Genomic DNA, 17442 nt, shown 5'->3' with positions numbered 1-17442 from the left:
AATCTTTCTCCGATGGACTCTTGTGCACTGGATGAACCCCTAACCGTAGAGGAAATTGGGAATGCTATCTCTGACCTGGCCTCTGGGAAGCCCAGATGGATTCCCATGGAATACTACAAGGCGCTCTGGGATCTTCTCCTCCCTCGGCTGCTGGTGTTGTACAAGGAAGTGAACCAGACTAGCTCTTTTCCCAATGATCTAGACACTGGCACGATAGTGGTAATACCTAAAACCCAACAGCCCTCAACGTCCTGGACCAACTATCGCCCTATATCGTTGCTTAGCTGAGAACCAAAGATCTTCGCCACGGTATTAGCAAACAGATTAAAACGAGCTTTGCCAATGTTAATGCAGCTTAAGCCCTCCCAGAGCATCAGACACTGCATCCATCGACTTCATGCTGCCCTAGAACACCCTCATCGTCTGCCTCCACCCCTAGCCTCACTAATTGATTTTGACAAGTGTTTGATACAGTGGACTGGGCCTACCTACAGGAGGTGCTGATCCAGGTGGGTTTCGGTCAGCGCTTCCTCAGCATGGTCCGTGTTCTCTACTTTCAACCCCACGGCCCGTGTGTGCATCAATGGGGTTCTTTAGGATCCCTTTACTATAAAGCGTGGCACTAGGCAGGGGTGCCCCCATTCCCCCCTTCTTTTTGCCCTGGCTATGGAGCCCCTGGGTCCAACTTTTTGGGAGGAATCGCAATACCAGGGATGGGCCTGGGGTGGGGGGGACACAAGGACCGCATTGGGGAATACGTCAATGACAATCTCCTTTACATTGTAAATTCAATGGAGAGCGGTCCCCAATGCCTTCAACTGCTAGATGCTTTTGATAAGGCCTCAGGCTTGAAGATGAGCCTTCCAAATGCATACAGGTTCCGTTAGACGCTCCTAGGGATTTCTTTGACTGGCAGTCATCGATTCCCATCCGCAGGCTCAGCTTTAAATACTTGGGCATCTGGGTCGAGCTCCATCCCGAACTCACTTCGGCCCTCAACCTGCAAACCCTACTTAAGAAGACGAAGGAGGATCTAACAAAATGGTACATCCTCCCCCTTAATGTCCTAGGCCTCTATAAGATGCTAGTCCTGCCACGTTTTTTGTACATCTTTCAAAATCTTCCACTGCTGCTGGTGCTGGACAGAGTGGCGCGGTTCTTCATGTAGCGGGGCACACAGTGCCGCCTACCCTTTTCCCATTGTCAACAGGGCCCGTTTGGGTATGTCCCACATGTATCTGTATTACTTGTCATGTAACCTCCTAGTTATTCATGACTGGTTCAACAGGGGCTGCTGGATCCATCCTACCACTTGGAGCTCTCTTCTGTCGGCTTCCGTCACCTGTAGGTTATGCTTTATAAGTCTCCAATTCCCACCTCCATGCCTCTGGTGACCCGGGTGGTGTTGCTGGCATGGAGGGAGGCACTTATGTGAAGTGGGAGGGCAGACTTACCCAACATACCCCTCTGTGGCATGGCAAGTGGTTGGGGGAGGTGGCCAAGCTGGGTAGCTTTAGGACCTGGGAACTCATCTGAATTTCACAATTAGGAGATGTCTGGTTGGGACACACATACAGTCTTTCTCGGACTTCCAACAATAATATGCACTGGTCCATACTTAATTCTACCATTACCTACAGATTCGGCATGCTCTTCGCGCCCCCTCCACGTCAACTACTGTCTCCCTGAATTTAGCCCTCTGGAGGCCAAGCTCCTTCTGGGTGACATTGGTCGTGGAAGCATTTTTCAAATTTACTGTACCCTTGCTGTCAACTAGCCTTGCTCCCTTGATCATCTCAAACCTCGATGGGAGGGTTGGGTGGTGCCTTTCGATGAGGAGGACTGGCATGATGCCCTGATGGCCCCAGTGTACTTCCAACCTCCAGGCCACGTCTAGTACAGATATATTATCTCTATTCTGTGTACCTTCCCAAACCAGTTTACAACGGGCATGCTTTGTCCTTTGGTGTCTTGCCCACGCTGTGAGGTTGACCCAGTGGACTTTTATCATATGGGGTGGACTTGCCCGAAGATGCATCACTATTGGTCTGCAGAGACTAGAGACCTCTCAAAGGTTTTGGGGTGGAAGGTCCCTCTTTCACACCTCCTGATTCTTCTGGAGGTAATGCAGAGTGTCAATGGTACACATGCTGAAAAGGCATTCCTGGGTACAGCCCTACTCTGTGCAAAGCATGACACAGCCGCAAAGTCATTAAGTCCTATCCTTCCAACCCTCGGTCAATGGAGGACGGGCGCCGACTGGTGCGCTCAGCAGTAGCATGTGGTATTCGAATTGTGGGGTTGCCCCCAAAAACATGGATGGTGTGGGGAAAGGGGTAGGTCATTTATTGTAATCCGACTGCTGCCTGCTGCTTTGGATCAATGTGTGCAGTGTCTGATTTGATATTTAACTGTACTGTCATTCCTTGTGATCATGGTGTGTTATTCTACAATGTAATATTTAAGTGCCACACTAGCTAGTTCCCATATGGCCAACCCCTTTGGCCTTAAAATTCAATAAAGTGTGTTTATAAAAAAAAAAGTCCTTTCATCTAGAGATTTAACATTGAGGACTCCTTGGCCTTATAGGAAATCAGAAGATGTTTTAAAATCTTTGGTCTCTACACCTGTGCTTTAATTTCACACCGTCAAGGACAGTATCAGCTGGGTTTCAACTGAGACTCAAAGCATTGCCCGCGGCAAGACTTTGACAAAGTTCCCATTCCCGGGACATCAAAAGAGCTCTTCTTGGACATTTGGAATTCTTAGGAATTATCCCTGCATTACATAAACCATACCAGACAGTAATCCAGATAAAGCACGTGCTCAATAAGGTGTCCAGGATCAGACTCTGAGAGAGTCTCTCCACATACTGGCATAAACCTCGAGGTAGTAATAAAGAAAGCAGCAATCAAACTCAACATTGTCATTGCAGCTGCTTCTACAGAGACATCTATACTGATGACAGCCTGAAATTCTAGGTCTTCGATTCAAATCTTAAACAATTCATCCCTGCAACATGAAGAAACTGATCATCATAACATGTTTCATTTTATTAATTCTTCCTGTTACAAAAATAATACAGCAAAAAATACAGTACCATTCCATTTACATCACCCTTTGGCTTTAGTTCCTTGGGAGTTATAACTTCGTAAGACGAAAATGAAGTTTGATTGAAATCTAAAAAGAATGAGAAAAGTAAATAAGAATGTTGTGTATAGAAAGTTTAAAAAAAGACCCCTAAACATGTTGGTACCGTCATTAATTCAGGAGACATGTTTCACCTCACAAATGATTTCAAGAGATTCAGCAGGACTGAAAAATGCTGTGGACTTGCCCCACTCACAACTGTTGGTAGTTTATTATTAGTGTCCACCACACAACAGAAGTACAGTTAAAACATTGTATGATTAAAACACATATAACATCAAATAAGCATGGAGAAATACTTCAGCTCAGGAGAACCTTATTCCATTTTGGGGCAATAATAACTGTCTGGAAATCAAAATAGTTCACAATAAGCATGTGCAACAGAAACAAACCAAATTTCATGGATTGTTATATAGCGGGAGGCCAACACACGTCCAGATTCATTCAGTTTTGAAGACATGACCCATGCATAAAAGCATGAATTGCATTGACTGAAAAAGGAAAAGCTATCAGTCTGTTAAATATCTTAAGTAAAGAGCATTAAATCCCATGTACCCTTCCAATTAACAAAAAGCAACATTATGAAAAATTCTGCTAAATATGTTCAATCTGTCCAACTACACGAAAAGTCAGATTTCTGCCCTCCAAAGGAGCCAGCCTGTGTAGCACCGCTTGTCGAGGTGCTGGAGACTGCAAAATTGAGTAGTACATACTAACAAGAGGTCTGATACCATTATGGACAGCATTTTCAAAAGAATAATAGCCACATTCTGCAATCTGAAATGGTTGATTGTGATCAACAAGAAAAAAAATATAGAGTTCAAGATGCATTTCTTTTTTTTTTTTAAATACTCGAAAGGTATACACATGTACAGAAATGCTTACAGAGTGATAATAAGGATGCCATATTGGGAGAAAAAGTGACTGGACCTTCCAGTAAAACACAAAGAGAATGTGAAATCAAACATTATATATCCCTCAATTGAAGAATCCACTCCCCCAAACCAATTGCATACAAACTTTCACAACTAAACCACACATATTGAATAGAGTCCAAATGTTACACAACATGCTTAAAATTGTATCGGTCTGGTTAGAAATGGTAAGATAAGTGTCCTTCTAAAAATAACAATGGCCTTCACAGGCATTATACAGTAACAGCTGATGATAAAGGTATGAAGCAAATTGTTAGCCATAATAAATACGCTACAGTAAATCTTCATGCAGAAGCACTGGGTGAAGCTTATTCCATGCAAAGGAAACAACCCTTTTCTTTTGGTGTCAATGTCTCACAACATTCCAGTCACATTTTTCACTGACTCCCGCCAAATCAGTATGCTGATGAAAGTATCCATCATTGCTCTTCCAGTACTCCTTCCACTTCTTATTTAAGTGCAAATACATGTCATAATATTGTCTACAAAAAAAGTAACTAGGTGAATGGTTAGCTTCCATAAAATAACTAACAAGCTTAGTGTTTGAACCTTCTCTTTAATGATGAGTGCATGCTACTGTATTACAATCTTTACTTTTCTGTCAGTCATGCCAAATACTGTGACTGACAAGCCAGGCGGTCTATTGCATACTTACTTGAAACTGTTTGAGGATTACATATTTACTCTACTGGGTGTAGGTATACATATGACAGGTATAACAAGGATAATCCTGTAACAGGGAGTGGAGCCCATTAAGTAGGCATGGAAAAAACAACATATTTGGCTGTGCATGTCCTTTAAATTGGGAGAACACTTAAATGCAAAAATGGGGTGCAAGGTTCACACATGCTACACTCTCAAGAATCTTCCCATCTTTTCATATAACTTTATGTACCCAAGGGGCCAGAGGATCATTCATGGTAACAACATCAATTCTTCCTTTACTTGATATAGAAGTTATGTCCAACAGTGCCTCTCCTGGTGTATTAAATGCATGATTATATGTCTAGAAGATTGTCGGACCATGCCTCGGTCCTGCTGGAACTCCGGATCCCCACGTACAGGCATCCGGCTTTACAGTGGCGGCTGCATGCCTTGTATTTGTAGGACCTGGTATTCAAAGACAATATAGGGAAAGCGATCATAAGATACTTCCAAGAAAATAAGGGATCTGTGGTGGAGGTCGGGATATTATGGGTGGTTTTCAAAGCTACTATACAAGGGGAGTGCGTGGGGGTGCAGGCAGGGGCCTTGAAATTGTGATGCACACGCCTGGAAAGTAAGGAAAGTATGCTGAAAACACTGGAACAACGATATGTGCAGAACCCAGACATTAAGATATCTGAAGAAATTAGGGAATACCACATGGAATATGCCAGCACGACTGAGCAGGAGGTACTGCATGTGTCTAGAAGATGGAAAGCACGATCGGCCAGGACGCTCCTTAGCATCAAAACTTGCTAAACCAAATTCACAAACACATATTACCAAAATAACTACCATCAATGTAGATACGTACTATCACACCCAGGCTATCCTGTCCCAATTTGTGGAAGTTTATAGCCAACTGTATGGGCCGCGTGGAGCGGCGAGAGAGGATATGGCTAAATATCTAGAGGACATTATCACCCATAAACGTAGCCACAAAAAGGCTGACTACGCGATTGCAGACACTCCTGCCCAACTTGGTCGTACCTGACCAGACGGGATTTGTGCCCACTCTTTCAAAAACGTATAATTTACAAACACTTTTTGCCATTCTACATTAATTGGACTCCAAGCTTAAGGCGGCTGTGAAAGCATTTGATTTGATACAATTGGATTATTTGTTTACGCTGCTCCAGCGCATGGGGATGCCACTGGCATTTTTGCAGAGGATCTGTCTGCTCTATAACACTCCAGTAGCAAGAATACCTATCAATGGTGATATCTCAACTCCAATCGGTGTTTATAGGGGGACTAGACAGGACTGCCCCCTCTCGCCCATTTTAATTCGCACTCGCATTGGAGCCGCTGGCATGAGTCATACGACAGAGACATGCTGACACGGCCCTACGGTTCCGCCAGAGTCCACTGGTCATATCCCTTAATGCGGACGACATGGTGCTGTATGTACGAGATCCGGAAACACAACTGACGCCACTGATAAGTGAATATGTACAAGTATGAGTGGTATGCCAGGCCGAGCATCAACTGGAACAAATCAGTGGCTTTACCCGTTACGTAAATACCAGAACCATACACACTAGAATACCACCTGGAATGGAGCCTAGAGCCAGTTAAATAGCTCGGGGAGTGGGTACACAGAGAACCAGAGATGGTGATAAGCCTGCATTACGGAAGAGCAATTGCCAAATTGAAAGAACACGTAGGTAGATGGATACGGTTGCCTCTCTCATTAGCCGACAGAATAGCGGTCATGAATATGATAGTATTACCACAGTTCAAACTGCAATCTGAGAATAATCCATTTTAAATACTTACAGAAGCTAAATTACATGCCACTGAAACTGTAAAAAATTGGTCTGGGGCGGATTCTAGATGCACCAGTTGTTGGGTACTGGACGCAGACTTGGTACACTTGGCATGGTCCTTCGCACTCATATAGGTTTTGAACGCAAGTAATACAGATTGTTTTTTACATAATATTTTTATTGACATTTCGTATATATCTTTAACCATACACAGTCATCACACATTTTTTAGAATCAATATCCCATATAGCCATAAGGCACATCGCACAGAAACAAACTGGTTTACAAGCAGTCATCGCTATTAATGACAACATTTTACCAACTAGTGGGTAATCCAATCATCTATGCTCTGTTATACATTTTAATACACAGCCTACTGTTTGTACATTGGTCTTACTGGGGCGGCTATCAATCTCACTTTCGGGAGCTACAAAACTATTCAAAAGTAATAAATGTCATTTTTAATAAACATAAAAAGAAAAATAAGAACCTCAAATTTAAACTAGTGCAGAGGAGTGTTGTAGAATACTGTCCTAATATTCATTATCTGTGAGGGGTTCCTGGGGGGTCTCGCTAACGGGTAAGTAAGAAGGCGGTGAAATTCTCCAGGATCAACAACCTACCTCGTTCAGATGCTCACACACCTCAACTTTAAATAATCTAATGAACCTTGATTGGCCAAACCCACTCCTATAAAACTACGACAGAAATACGTTATTATATTTCAGGATCCCTTCCAGGTTCTGCCCCCACCTCCTCTTCATCTTCGCTGCTGGGTAGGTTCGGCTGCTCCCATGTCAACATCATTTCTTTTCAGAGTGCAGCTATGGGACGCTCTCTCACTCCTCTAGCTTCTTCCCAATCCAATGCTCTACCCTCAGCTCCAGCCCAACTGATCACATCCCAATTCCATGTCGCTACCTTGGTACCGTGCATTGATTTCCATTCTAAGGATATTCTTCGTTTGGCTAGTCCCAGAACTAAGTCTATTAACCTAGTCCCGACTTTACACTTATGTGGGCGGGAGAAGAGTCCCAGTAGACACACCTTTACAGTGAGGGCCAGTTCTCTTCCCAGAGCCTCTTTAAGGTTGTCAAAAATCGCTACCCAATAGGGGCGTAAATGTTGACAATCCCGTCATATGTCTGAAGTCTGAGTCAAGGTGGGCACACCTTGGACACACTTACCCTCCATAAGTGACATTAAGACGGTGTGGTGTCATATAGATCATATGTATGAAGTTCTATTGTGTATAATTTAGGCGCGTATTATGAGAGATTTATGGGGGGGGGGACTGTAATATCTTGCCCCACTCGACACCTGTAAGCTCTTCCCCCACAATCCTTGCCCATCTCTCCCTCAAGACAATTAGAAGCTTTAGTGATGCCACTAACAAGGCAGCATAAAACCACTTCATCTGATGTCTAGCTGTACCCAGTGTTATCAGTGCATGTAAGATTGGGTGTGTCTCAGGTTCCTCCCTACCAGTGCCCCACAGTTGCCCAAAGGTACAACTCAAAGCCTCATAGCATAAGAAATGACCCAGGGGCAGTCCACAGCTATCCACCAATTCTTTGAAGGAGATTAGGGTTTACTCCAAATAGCAGTCTCACACATTTTCCAACCCCACGTCCATCCAGGGGGCCAATTGATCAGCTGTGAAATTCGACATAGGTGGGGGCGCTAGGAGGCGCACGAGCGGAATGGCCGCTGATCTGTGAGGCTCCTGCTGTCCGGTTGTTTATTCGGCAATAATCCTGAAACTACATTCTCCAAAAACGGCGATTTACACCCTCGGTGAATGTCCAGACTGTAGCGGACCCAGCGGAGGCAGGAATTTACAGAATCTGTAACCCCGAGGCTCCCATAGCGGATGTGAAAACGGCTGCGACGTGGCTGTGACACTGGTGCGGTGCTCGAGTCTGGGCACAGCAGGTACGCGAGGACCGAGGTCCCCACGAGGTGGGCGGGCCGCACTGAGGAGTGCAGTGGTCCGGATGAGAGCGAAACGGCTGTGAAACAGAGGCGGCGGTGCAGCGAGGACCCCCCTCGGCTGCCGCGGGCTGTGGGAAGAAGCAAATGCCTCACGGATGTCAGCGCTGCATGAGACACGGCCGAGAGGCCTGAGGTTGCTGAGCCCGTAGCTGCGCTGGTGGCGGCCATCTTATACAATTGTAAGGAACTGGGGATAAATTACGGCGGAGGAGCATACCCGTCACTGTATGCCCTGAACTGTCTGCAGCCTCAGGGAGAAGTCGCATTATAGCCTGCAACGTGACAGAATCCATTGGCAGAAGGTAAAGAGCTGATACTGGGGTGGAAATTAAGCAAGTGATGCCAAGGCGGGAGGCAGCGATTATTGGCGCGACGTGGCCCTGAGGCGCGGAATAGGACGCATATGTACATGAGACAGCGATAAGAGGCAGGTACAGGCGATAATCCCCAACACGCCCTGAAAGCTGTAACAGCGACGTGGGAACCAGTGGATAGCATTGTTGAGGCCACAAGAAAACCCACAGCCGTAGAGGTAAATCGGCAGCACGGATGGACCTCATCTGCACGAACAGCGGTACTGTCAAAAACACGATCCGGAGTGCGAGGTGGCGGAAGGCAGGGATCAATAGCGCAGTATGTGTCACAGAGTGCTGAATTGCTGGCTGCCACAGAAGGCCCACGGTAACCTAAAATCATACTGACCACAGATGTGTGATGTCACGCCTAGGCCGATGGCCCATTGGTGATGAAGTTCTATTGAAGACCTAACTAACCCCCTGGGCACAGGCAAGAGAGAGCGTAAGTGCAGCCGAGACTCGACGAAAGTGCTTCTTCCATCTTTAACCACACAACTAGGTGTAGTACATCTCTATAACTGCGGCAGAGACTGAGTGAAAAACAACCAGTGATTGAAGAACTATACATATAATAGTTTACAAGAGACTAGCATACTGCATAGATAAAATTCCAATACAACACAACTGCTTGCTATTGGATTGACCTGTGGTAGAAAGAGCGCATTGGGTCACCCAGACTCCCGCCAGCCGCGCCTTACCTTTGAAGCGAAAAGGAACACTAAGAAAACGCCGACGGAGGATGAGACTGCAGTACTGGAAGCACCAACTGGCGGCAATCCCGGAGCCGGTACTGACATGAATACTATACACACGGAAATTAAGCAAGGATTCGCGACTATTGCAGATAAGGTTGATACGCTCACGACCCGCATGGATAGTATAGCACGCAAGCTGGACAATCATGACACAAGACTGAAAGAAGCGGAGCAACGGATATCGGACTCAGAGGACGTCACAGAGCAATTGAAAACGGCAGTGACTCAAATGGACAAGCTCATGCGACTCATAGATGCTAAGAATAAAGACATTGGGGGGGCGTGGTCTGGCAGCGACCAAGATGGCCGCCTAGTCTTGAGGCGCTCCGGAGGCGATCCTATTGACCCCCAAAATCCGACATTGATCCGCCGACAGCACGGCGTCTGACGCCGGAATTGGAGAGCCCTTCATCTCCGCTGCCTGTAGTCCCCTCCCCGGTGCGGAACCGAGCCCGGGGGACGGAGTTCTGGGAGCCGGAGTTTTGAGGCCGACTGCGGCCTTTGCCTCACAGAACCAGCGGCAGAGCACCGGCCTCGCGTGAGTGGAGGTGCGGGATAGAAGCGCTGGACGGCGGTTGGGGGCGCGCCCGACATCGGGGGGCCCCGGACCGCGGATCGCGGCACCTTCTGCCACCCGGCCTCGAACTTGGACTGGGCCCGAACTGCGGCGGCTGCGGGACCGGGAGGCGGCCCGCATTGACCCCCGGCGAGTGGGCCGGACGGCTGGACCCGCTGTGGGCACCTACCGGCCCGCGTTTCCAGAAGAGACTCCTGTGGGGCTCATGACACTCCCACTCTGAATAGCTGTGCATTCCGCCGCGGTGGGGGCGGCGTGGGATCCGTCGGGGCTCCTGAGGGGCCTGGACAGATTGAGAGCCTGCCGGGGTAATGGAGTGAGGTCCTGCCCTCAAGTTGGTGCCGAAGTTCAGCGGACTAGCGCGGAGGCATCGGTGGGGGGCCTCCTGCCAGCCTCAAGAGGCGAGACGCTATGCTGGTGGGGCGGGCGCGACTGGCCCCTACGCGCCTGAGTGCTGTGACTGTTGGGCCCCAGTGGAGAGCGGGCGGTGGCCCCGGCTTACGCGACGTGAACTTGTGGGCGGAACATCCTGTGGCGCGGAGTGCTGGGCGCGTCTCTGGACGCCTGTAACTGAGCCCCCTTGTCTGCAGCTGGCCGCGTGAAGGTACATTGGACAGGAGACTCGCGGTTCTAGCTGGCTGACGGAGGGGACCCGCTGAGCTACGGGGCCCCCTTTGCTGCGGGCCGCTGCGCCTACCGGACCTCTCGTTCTGCTACACGACTTGGCTGTCGGGAGGGGCCGGCTTCGAGGGCGGGAGGATCCATACCGGCCACTGAGACTGGTCGTGCACGATTGGACTGCGAAATACGCTTTGGCCCGGCCTGGGTTGGCGACCTGGTGGAGTGACTTGTGAGTGACCGCCTGCCATCCTCTACGACCATGCGGGGCAAGAAGACCACGACGCCTCAATCCAATACGATGGATAACTACACGGCGGGCCCGGACGGTGACGAGCTGCCCCACCCTGGACCATCTGAGGAGCCCCGCGAACCGTCCCTCTCCTCCATAATGCAGGCCATTCAATCCCTGGGCACCACGCTGGAGTCTAAAATTGACAAAATGTCCATCGAGTTGACGCTCCAGAGGGCTGACCTGAACAAAACGTCGGAAAAGGCTACCCAGAACTCGGCGGCTATCACAGACTTGCGGGGGGCTACCAAGTCGCTGCAACAACAGGTCCAGCGGCTCACGCACCAGCACCAACAGATGGCGGCTCGGCTGGAGGACCAGGAAGGGAGGGCCCGAAGGAACAACCTCAGAGTGGTAGGCTTGCCGGAAAAAATGGAAGGGGCCAGCATGGAACTGTTCTTAGAGGACCTCATCTTGAACACTCTAAAACCCAAGAGGCTATCTAAATTCTTCGTCATAGAACGGGCGCACGGGGCGCCGGTCCCGCCTCCGCGCCCGGGGCTCCCGCCGCGGACCATCATTGCGCGAGTGCTCAACTACCGCGACCGAGACGCTATCCTGCAGGCGGCACGGAGACTTGCGGGTGGAGGACGCTACGATACGTTTCTTCCCGGATTTTACGCTCAAGGTCCAGCAGGAGCGCAGATCGTTTGACGCTGTCAAGAGGAAACTACGGGAGTGCGACCTCCGTTACATGATGTTCTTCCCGGCGCGACTCAAAGTGCTGGCAGAGGGCAAATCCTTCTTCTTCACCACCCCGGAGGAGGCGCACACCTGGCTGGAGGGGCGCGGGCAGCAACGACGAGGCCCGGATGGTGAGGGTAGTTGGAGAAGCTCGGCCCCCCCGGTCTCCGGCCTCCTCCGTGGAAATGCCGGGGGAAAAGCGGCAGCACTGGGAAGATTCGTCCCCTGGGACGCGGAGGCGGACTCGCAGCCTCTCGGCGTCTCCGGCTCTGGAGTGAGGAGTCGATCTATCTCAGCTCTGACTGGCGCACTCCTATGGACATGTAATGTATGATGACATTGTAATACTTACCGTGACTATGCATACTCCTCGTTTTGCTCTCTCCTGCGGGGGAGGTGGTGGAACAGTTCTGAGCAGGGGTCCTGTATGTATTGGTCTTGCATGAACTAATGTGCTGGAGATGGCGGCTCACCCTCGCCCTAGCGAATGGGCGCTGTCTGCATTAGGGGAGGGTTCCTTATCCATCATGGGCCTTTGGTTCTGGCGGGGAGGTTTGTTGGATTCTCAAGGTACTTCATGGGGGGTCTGAGGGGGAGAGCCCCGGAGGGTGGGATTGGCTGCACCACTCACCCCTAAGGTTATCCTTTTTAAGGACTACAGGCGCTCTGCTGATTTGGGATGTCCGGCGCTGTTGGCCGGAGTGGCAGGGTAGCAGGGTGGGGGGCTGTTATGGGGAGGAAATGGGGGGCTTGGTTCAGTTCTTTACTTTTGGTTTCTGCTTTCTATCATGGTTCTGATTCCATCGACACACGTGCGGGGCGGGGAGGAGCAGGTGGAGGGAAGGGATGGTTCTTCCACATTCAGTACTGGCGGAAGACATGGCAGGCACGCACCCACAAAAGACGCCGCAACATATAAACATTTTATCCTGGAATGTGAATGGCCTGCAGAATAAAATCAAGCCAACGGTCGTTCTGCAGTACCTCCGTAGACATGCTCCTGATGTCGTCCTCCTACAGGAGAAACATCTGCTGGGGAATCACTGTAGGGCCCTGGACAGATTCGGGTATACCCTCCGGGCACACTCTGGTTTCACGACAGGCTCCAGGGGTGTGGGTATACTTGTTAAAACTTCTCTGCCATTGGTTCTGGGACGAAGCTGGTACGATCCCCTGAGTCGCTATGTGGCACTGTCTGCGCAATGGGAGGGCCGCCCTCTGACTTTCTGCTCGCTATACATACCCCCGAGGTTGCACACGTCCACTCTTCCGGATGTAGGGAGGTTGCTGCTGGAATTGCCCCGGGGACGTTAGTACTGGGTGGAGATATGAATGATGTAATGGCTAGAGACGTAGATAGGTCGTCGCCCACGCTGGGGGGGGGGGGGGCTCACCACCTCAAGGACTTTACGCAAGCAATGGGTCTCCTTGATTTATGGAGGACACACAACCCGCACCTCAGACAGTACACACACCTGTCGGCGGCCCATGGGTCCGCCTCTAGGATTGACTATATTTTTACGCGCACAGACAGCATGAACCTGTTTCGGGAAGGGCACCTTCATGCTCGAGGCATTTCAGACCATGCACCGGTGGGGATCCAGTTGCTGGGTCCCACCCGAGACTGGAGCTTCCCCCCTCGGCTCGACTCCTTTCTCTTTAAAGACAAGGACTTTCAAGAGCGCTTCGGGGAGAGAGTGGATCAATATTTTGCTGACAACGTGGGCTCCGTGGACTCCCCCGGGATAGTGTGGGAGGCATATAAAACAGTGGCGAGAGATTTTGTGCAAGCTGAGGTAGGGCAGAGGCGTAAAGATAAATATGCACAGGTGGAGCGTTTAGAGGCGGAGATTATGGCTCGGAACGGGACAGCGCTAGACTGCATAGGGCGCGCTTACTCAGAAATAAGTGAAGGATCTCCAGACGGAACAAGTACGGGCGCACGCACTGGCCACTCAGCGTAGAGTGTATGATATGGGTGATAAGGCGAACAGAATGATCGCCTGGCTGGAAAGGCGAGACCGAGACCGTAGTTGGGTGCCGAATATAGAGCACCCGGATGGGTCGGTGAGTACCACGAGCAGGGCCATAGCGGAGGACTTTGCACGCTATTATGTAGAGGTCTACCACTCCCATACGTCTCGTAGTGGCCAGGAATGTTGGGACTTCCTTGCCCCCTTGCAACTTCCGGTCCTGGAGGCGGCGGTTAAAGATGTGATGGAAGCAGACATCACTGTCAAGGAAGTAGAAGAGGCCATGGGGGATTTACAGACGGGGAAGGCCCCGGGACCCAACGGGTTTCCGGCAGAGGCGTTCGGCTGTGTGGCCAGCCACATTGCACCACATCTATGCAGTATGCTCCGTGAGGCTCGAGATGTGGGTCACCTCCCGAGGGATCTTCGTTTAGCCACGATCGTGGTGATCCACAAAGCGGGGAAACCACGAGGCGCATGTGGCTCCTACAGGCCTATCTCCCTTCTCAACTACGAGACGAAGGTCCTTGGAAAGATCCTAGCTACGTGCCTGGGAGCGGTGATCCAGTCGCTGGTCCACCCGGACCAGTCGGGCTTCCTGCCCCACCGGAACACGAGACTTAACCTGCACCAGCTGTTTGGGGTTCTACAGACAGTCGCCGAAACCGCGGGAGCTCCGGCGTCCTTGCTCTCCCTCGACGCCCAAATGGCCTTCGACAGTGTCGAATGGTGCTATATCTGCGCCGTCTTGGAGAAACTGGGTTTCGGAGCAAACTTCTGCTCATGGGTGAAACTGCTGTACGCGGAACCATCGGCGCGAGTCCGAGTTAACGGGGCCACGTCTCGTGAGTTCCGATTGGGACGTGGCACGAGACAGGGATGCCTCCTGTCCCCAACCCTCTTTGCCCTGGCATTGGAGCCGCTGGCGCACTGGGTGAGGACGGTCCCTGGGGTGTGGGGGATAGAAATGTTTGGCGGTTGGGAAGAGCGTATTTCGTTCTACGCCGATGACATCCTGTTATACACCCGGAGACCGGCGGAATCGATCCGGCGCCTAATGACTATATTACGTACTTTCGGGGAATATTCTGGGTACCGGATCAACTGGAGTAAATCCCTTGGCTATGTGTTGTCGGGACCCCAACCGCCCGTGGTTGTTGGATGTGAGGGCCTGGTGTGGCAAGAGGCGTTTCGCTATTTAGGGATCTGGATTACCCCAACAGCCTCGGAGTTCTTCCGGCTTAATGTACAGTCACAACTTGACCGTTTGCACGGAGACGTGCAACACTGGCGCACCCTTCCGGTCTCCCTCATGGGGAGAGCGGTACTTTTCAAAATGATGGCCCTACCACGACTGTTGTACGTGCTGCAGAGCTCCTCCTTTCGGCTCCCAGACCAGGTTTTTAAAACAGTGGAGGCGGAGCAACGTTCCCTTCTGTGGAGTGGCGTGTGTCCGCGGATTGCCCTTAGTAAGCTACAGCACGGTCCCTATGAGGGGGGACTGGCGGTCCCTGACATTCGCCTCTACTACTGGGCGGCTCAGCTGGCTAATGTTAACGGTTGGGTGTTTGCCCCGCAAGAGGAACCGGCGTATCGGGTGGACCGTGCAGCCCTGGGCGCGGATACCTATTTGGCGGCCCCTTACTCCGGGGCGCGGCGTAGTCTGCCCTTGCCCCCCCAGACCGCGGTGGTGGCTCAGATATGGAGGCGGGCAACGAAGTTGCTCGGCTGGGAGAAGAAGCTAACGGCTCAGACGCCCCTATGGAAGGGCGACTTCCTGAGAGAAGTAGTTAAACTCCGCGATTTGCATAAATGGAGGCTTATCGGCATAGATCTATTGGGTGAGGTCGGGAAGAGGGGGCGAGTGGTGGAATTCACGGCTTTACAGTCTGAATTCCAGGTGGGGAGTGGGGAATTCCTGCACTACCAACAATTCACACATGCCATACATTTGCACTTATCACAGGGGGACCAACTGCCTGAATACGCCCCACTCGAAGACAGGCTGCTTCTGGACCCAATGATAGATAAGGCTATCTCACTCACCTACAAGAAACTAATTATTAACCTCCCAGACACACTCGGACCGCTGCTGGAAAAATGGGAATCGGATTTGGGCTTACTAGAAGATGATGACTGGAACGAGGCCCTGCAGTGCCCCAGAGAAGTGGCGATTCGGGCACGATTTTGTTTAGTACAGCTCCGTATACTCCACAGGTCCTACACCCCACGCACGGTGCAATTTAAAATGGGGTACGCGACGTCCCACTTCTGCCTGAGAGGGTGCGTATACGAGGGTACATTCTTCCACATCCTCTGGGACTGCCCCAAAATCCGTTCCTACTGGGTCAGGTTAAAGGACATAATGGAGGAGGTGGTTGGGGCGGAGGTGCCGCTGGAGGCAAGGTGGCATATCTTTGGAGTCACGGGAGAGGTAGCATGGCCTAAGAGAGATAAGGCCTTTGCGAGCATGGTGACGAAGAGAAATATCGCACGTCTCTGGGGGAGTGACCTGCTGCCAACGATAGAGGAATGGGAAACGGACTTGGACTAGTGCCAGAGGGCGGAAAAGGTCATATATAACAGTAGGGGTTGCCCCAGAAAATAGGAGAAGATCTGGCAGGCCTGGAGAAGGTACAGAGGAGAGTGGCTGGATGCCTCGGAGGATGAATAGTGGGGTCCTGCCCTGTCGGGCATCGCCCGTGACATGCCTGTGTTCCCTCCTTCCAGGGAGGCTATGGGTTTTTAGGCTTAGCTGCGGTCTGCAGTTCTGCGGGAGGGGTAGGGGAGGAGGGGAGATCCAGTGGGAGGGTTGTTAGACGGGCAGGGGTTGGACTGAAGGCTGGGGTCGGGCTAGAGGGTACACTAGATTAGAGGTGGATCATCCCAATAACCGTTTAGGATTGGATCGATGTGATTTTCACACTGTAAGCTAATACTGCTCTTTCACTGCTCCAAAATTTGTATTATGATGGAACTGTTTTTTCTTTCAATAAAAAGATTAAAAAAAAAAAAAGAATGAAGACATTGAAGCTCGCAGCCGTCGCAATAACGTCCGCATTTTGGGAATACCAGAGAGCACCAACACGGGGAGGCTGGAGCAATACGTAGAAAAAATGCTGACGGCGGTCACTGCTGAGGGCGCACTATCGGCACAATACATAGTGGAAAGGGGGCATGGATCGCTTGGCCCGCGAGCACCTCCTGGCACATCTCCCCGTCCAATAATCGCATGACTCCTAAATTATCGAGACCGTGATGTCGTACTAAGGGTGGCAAGAGAAAAGAAACAACTTCACTATGAAGGAGTCCCCTTCACCATATTCCCGGATTTCGCGGTTCGTGTACAGGAGGAGAGGAGAAAGTTCAACGCTGTGAAGCAGAAGCTGCGGCAAGAACAAGTGGACTATGCTTTACTCTACCCTGCGCGTCTCAGAATCACCCATCAGGGGAAGCAAACCATACATATAACGCCGCAATCAGAGGAAAGGTTTCTGAAAACACTGAAGCGGCAGAAGAATGCCTCTGAAGCTCAGGACGAGCTGGAAGAAACGCCACTGTCAGCGGTCGAATGAGCATATGTGACACGGCAGTGGGGCAATCTATGATGGCGTGAAATGGAAGATCACTGAT

General features: G+C 50.6%; 1 protein-coding gene across 8 annotated transcripts in view; it reads right to left on the bottom strand.

Annotated features, from left to right (window-relative positions):
• Positions 1 to 17442, bottom strand: part of LOC144791723 (disintegrin and metalloproteinase domain-containing protein 9-like) — a 2314109-nt gene that overhangs the window by 2240638 nt on the left and 56029 nt on the right. For all 8 annotated transcript variants that reach the window (XR_013602453.1, XR_013602452.1, XM_078666491.1 and 5 more), the window contains exon 2: positions 3101 to 3180. Coding sequence is in view for 6 of the 8 variants with exons in the window: in XM_078666491.1 (XP_078522617.1) it covers positions 3101 to 3180 (80 nt within the window). In the remaining 2 variants the exon portion in view is untranslated. The remainder of the gene's footprint in view (positions 1 to 3100; positions 3181 to 17442) is intronic.

The sequence above is a fragment of the Lissotriton helveticus genome, chromosome 11, assembly GCF_964261635.1.
Source record: "Lissotriton helveticus chromosome 11, aLisHel1.1, whole genome shotgun sequence".
NCBI lineage: Eukaryota > Metazoa > Chordata > Amphibia > Caudata > Salamandridae > Lissotriton > Lissotriton helveticus.
The sequence above is the reverse complement of the archived record's forward strand: the minus strand, read 5'-3'. Positions and strand labels throughout refer to the sequence as shown.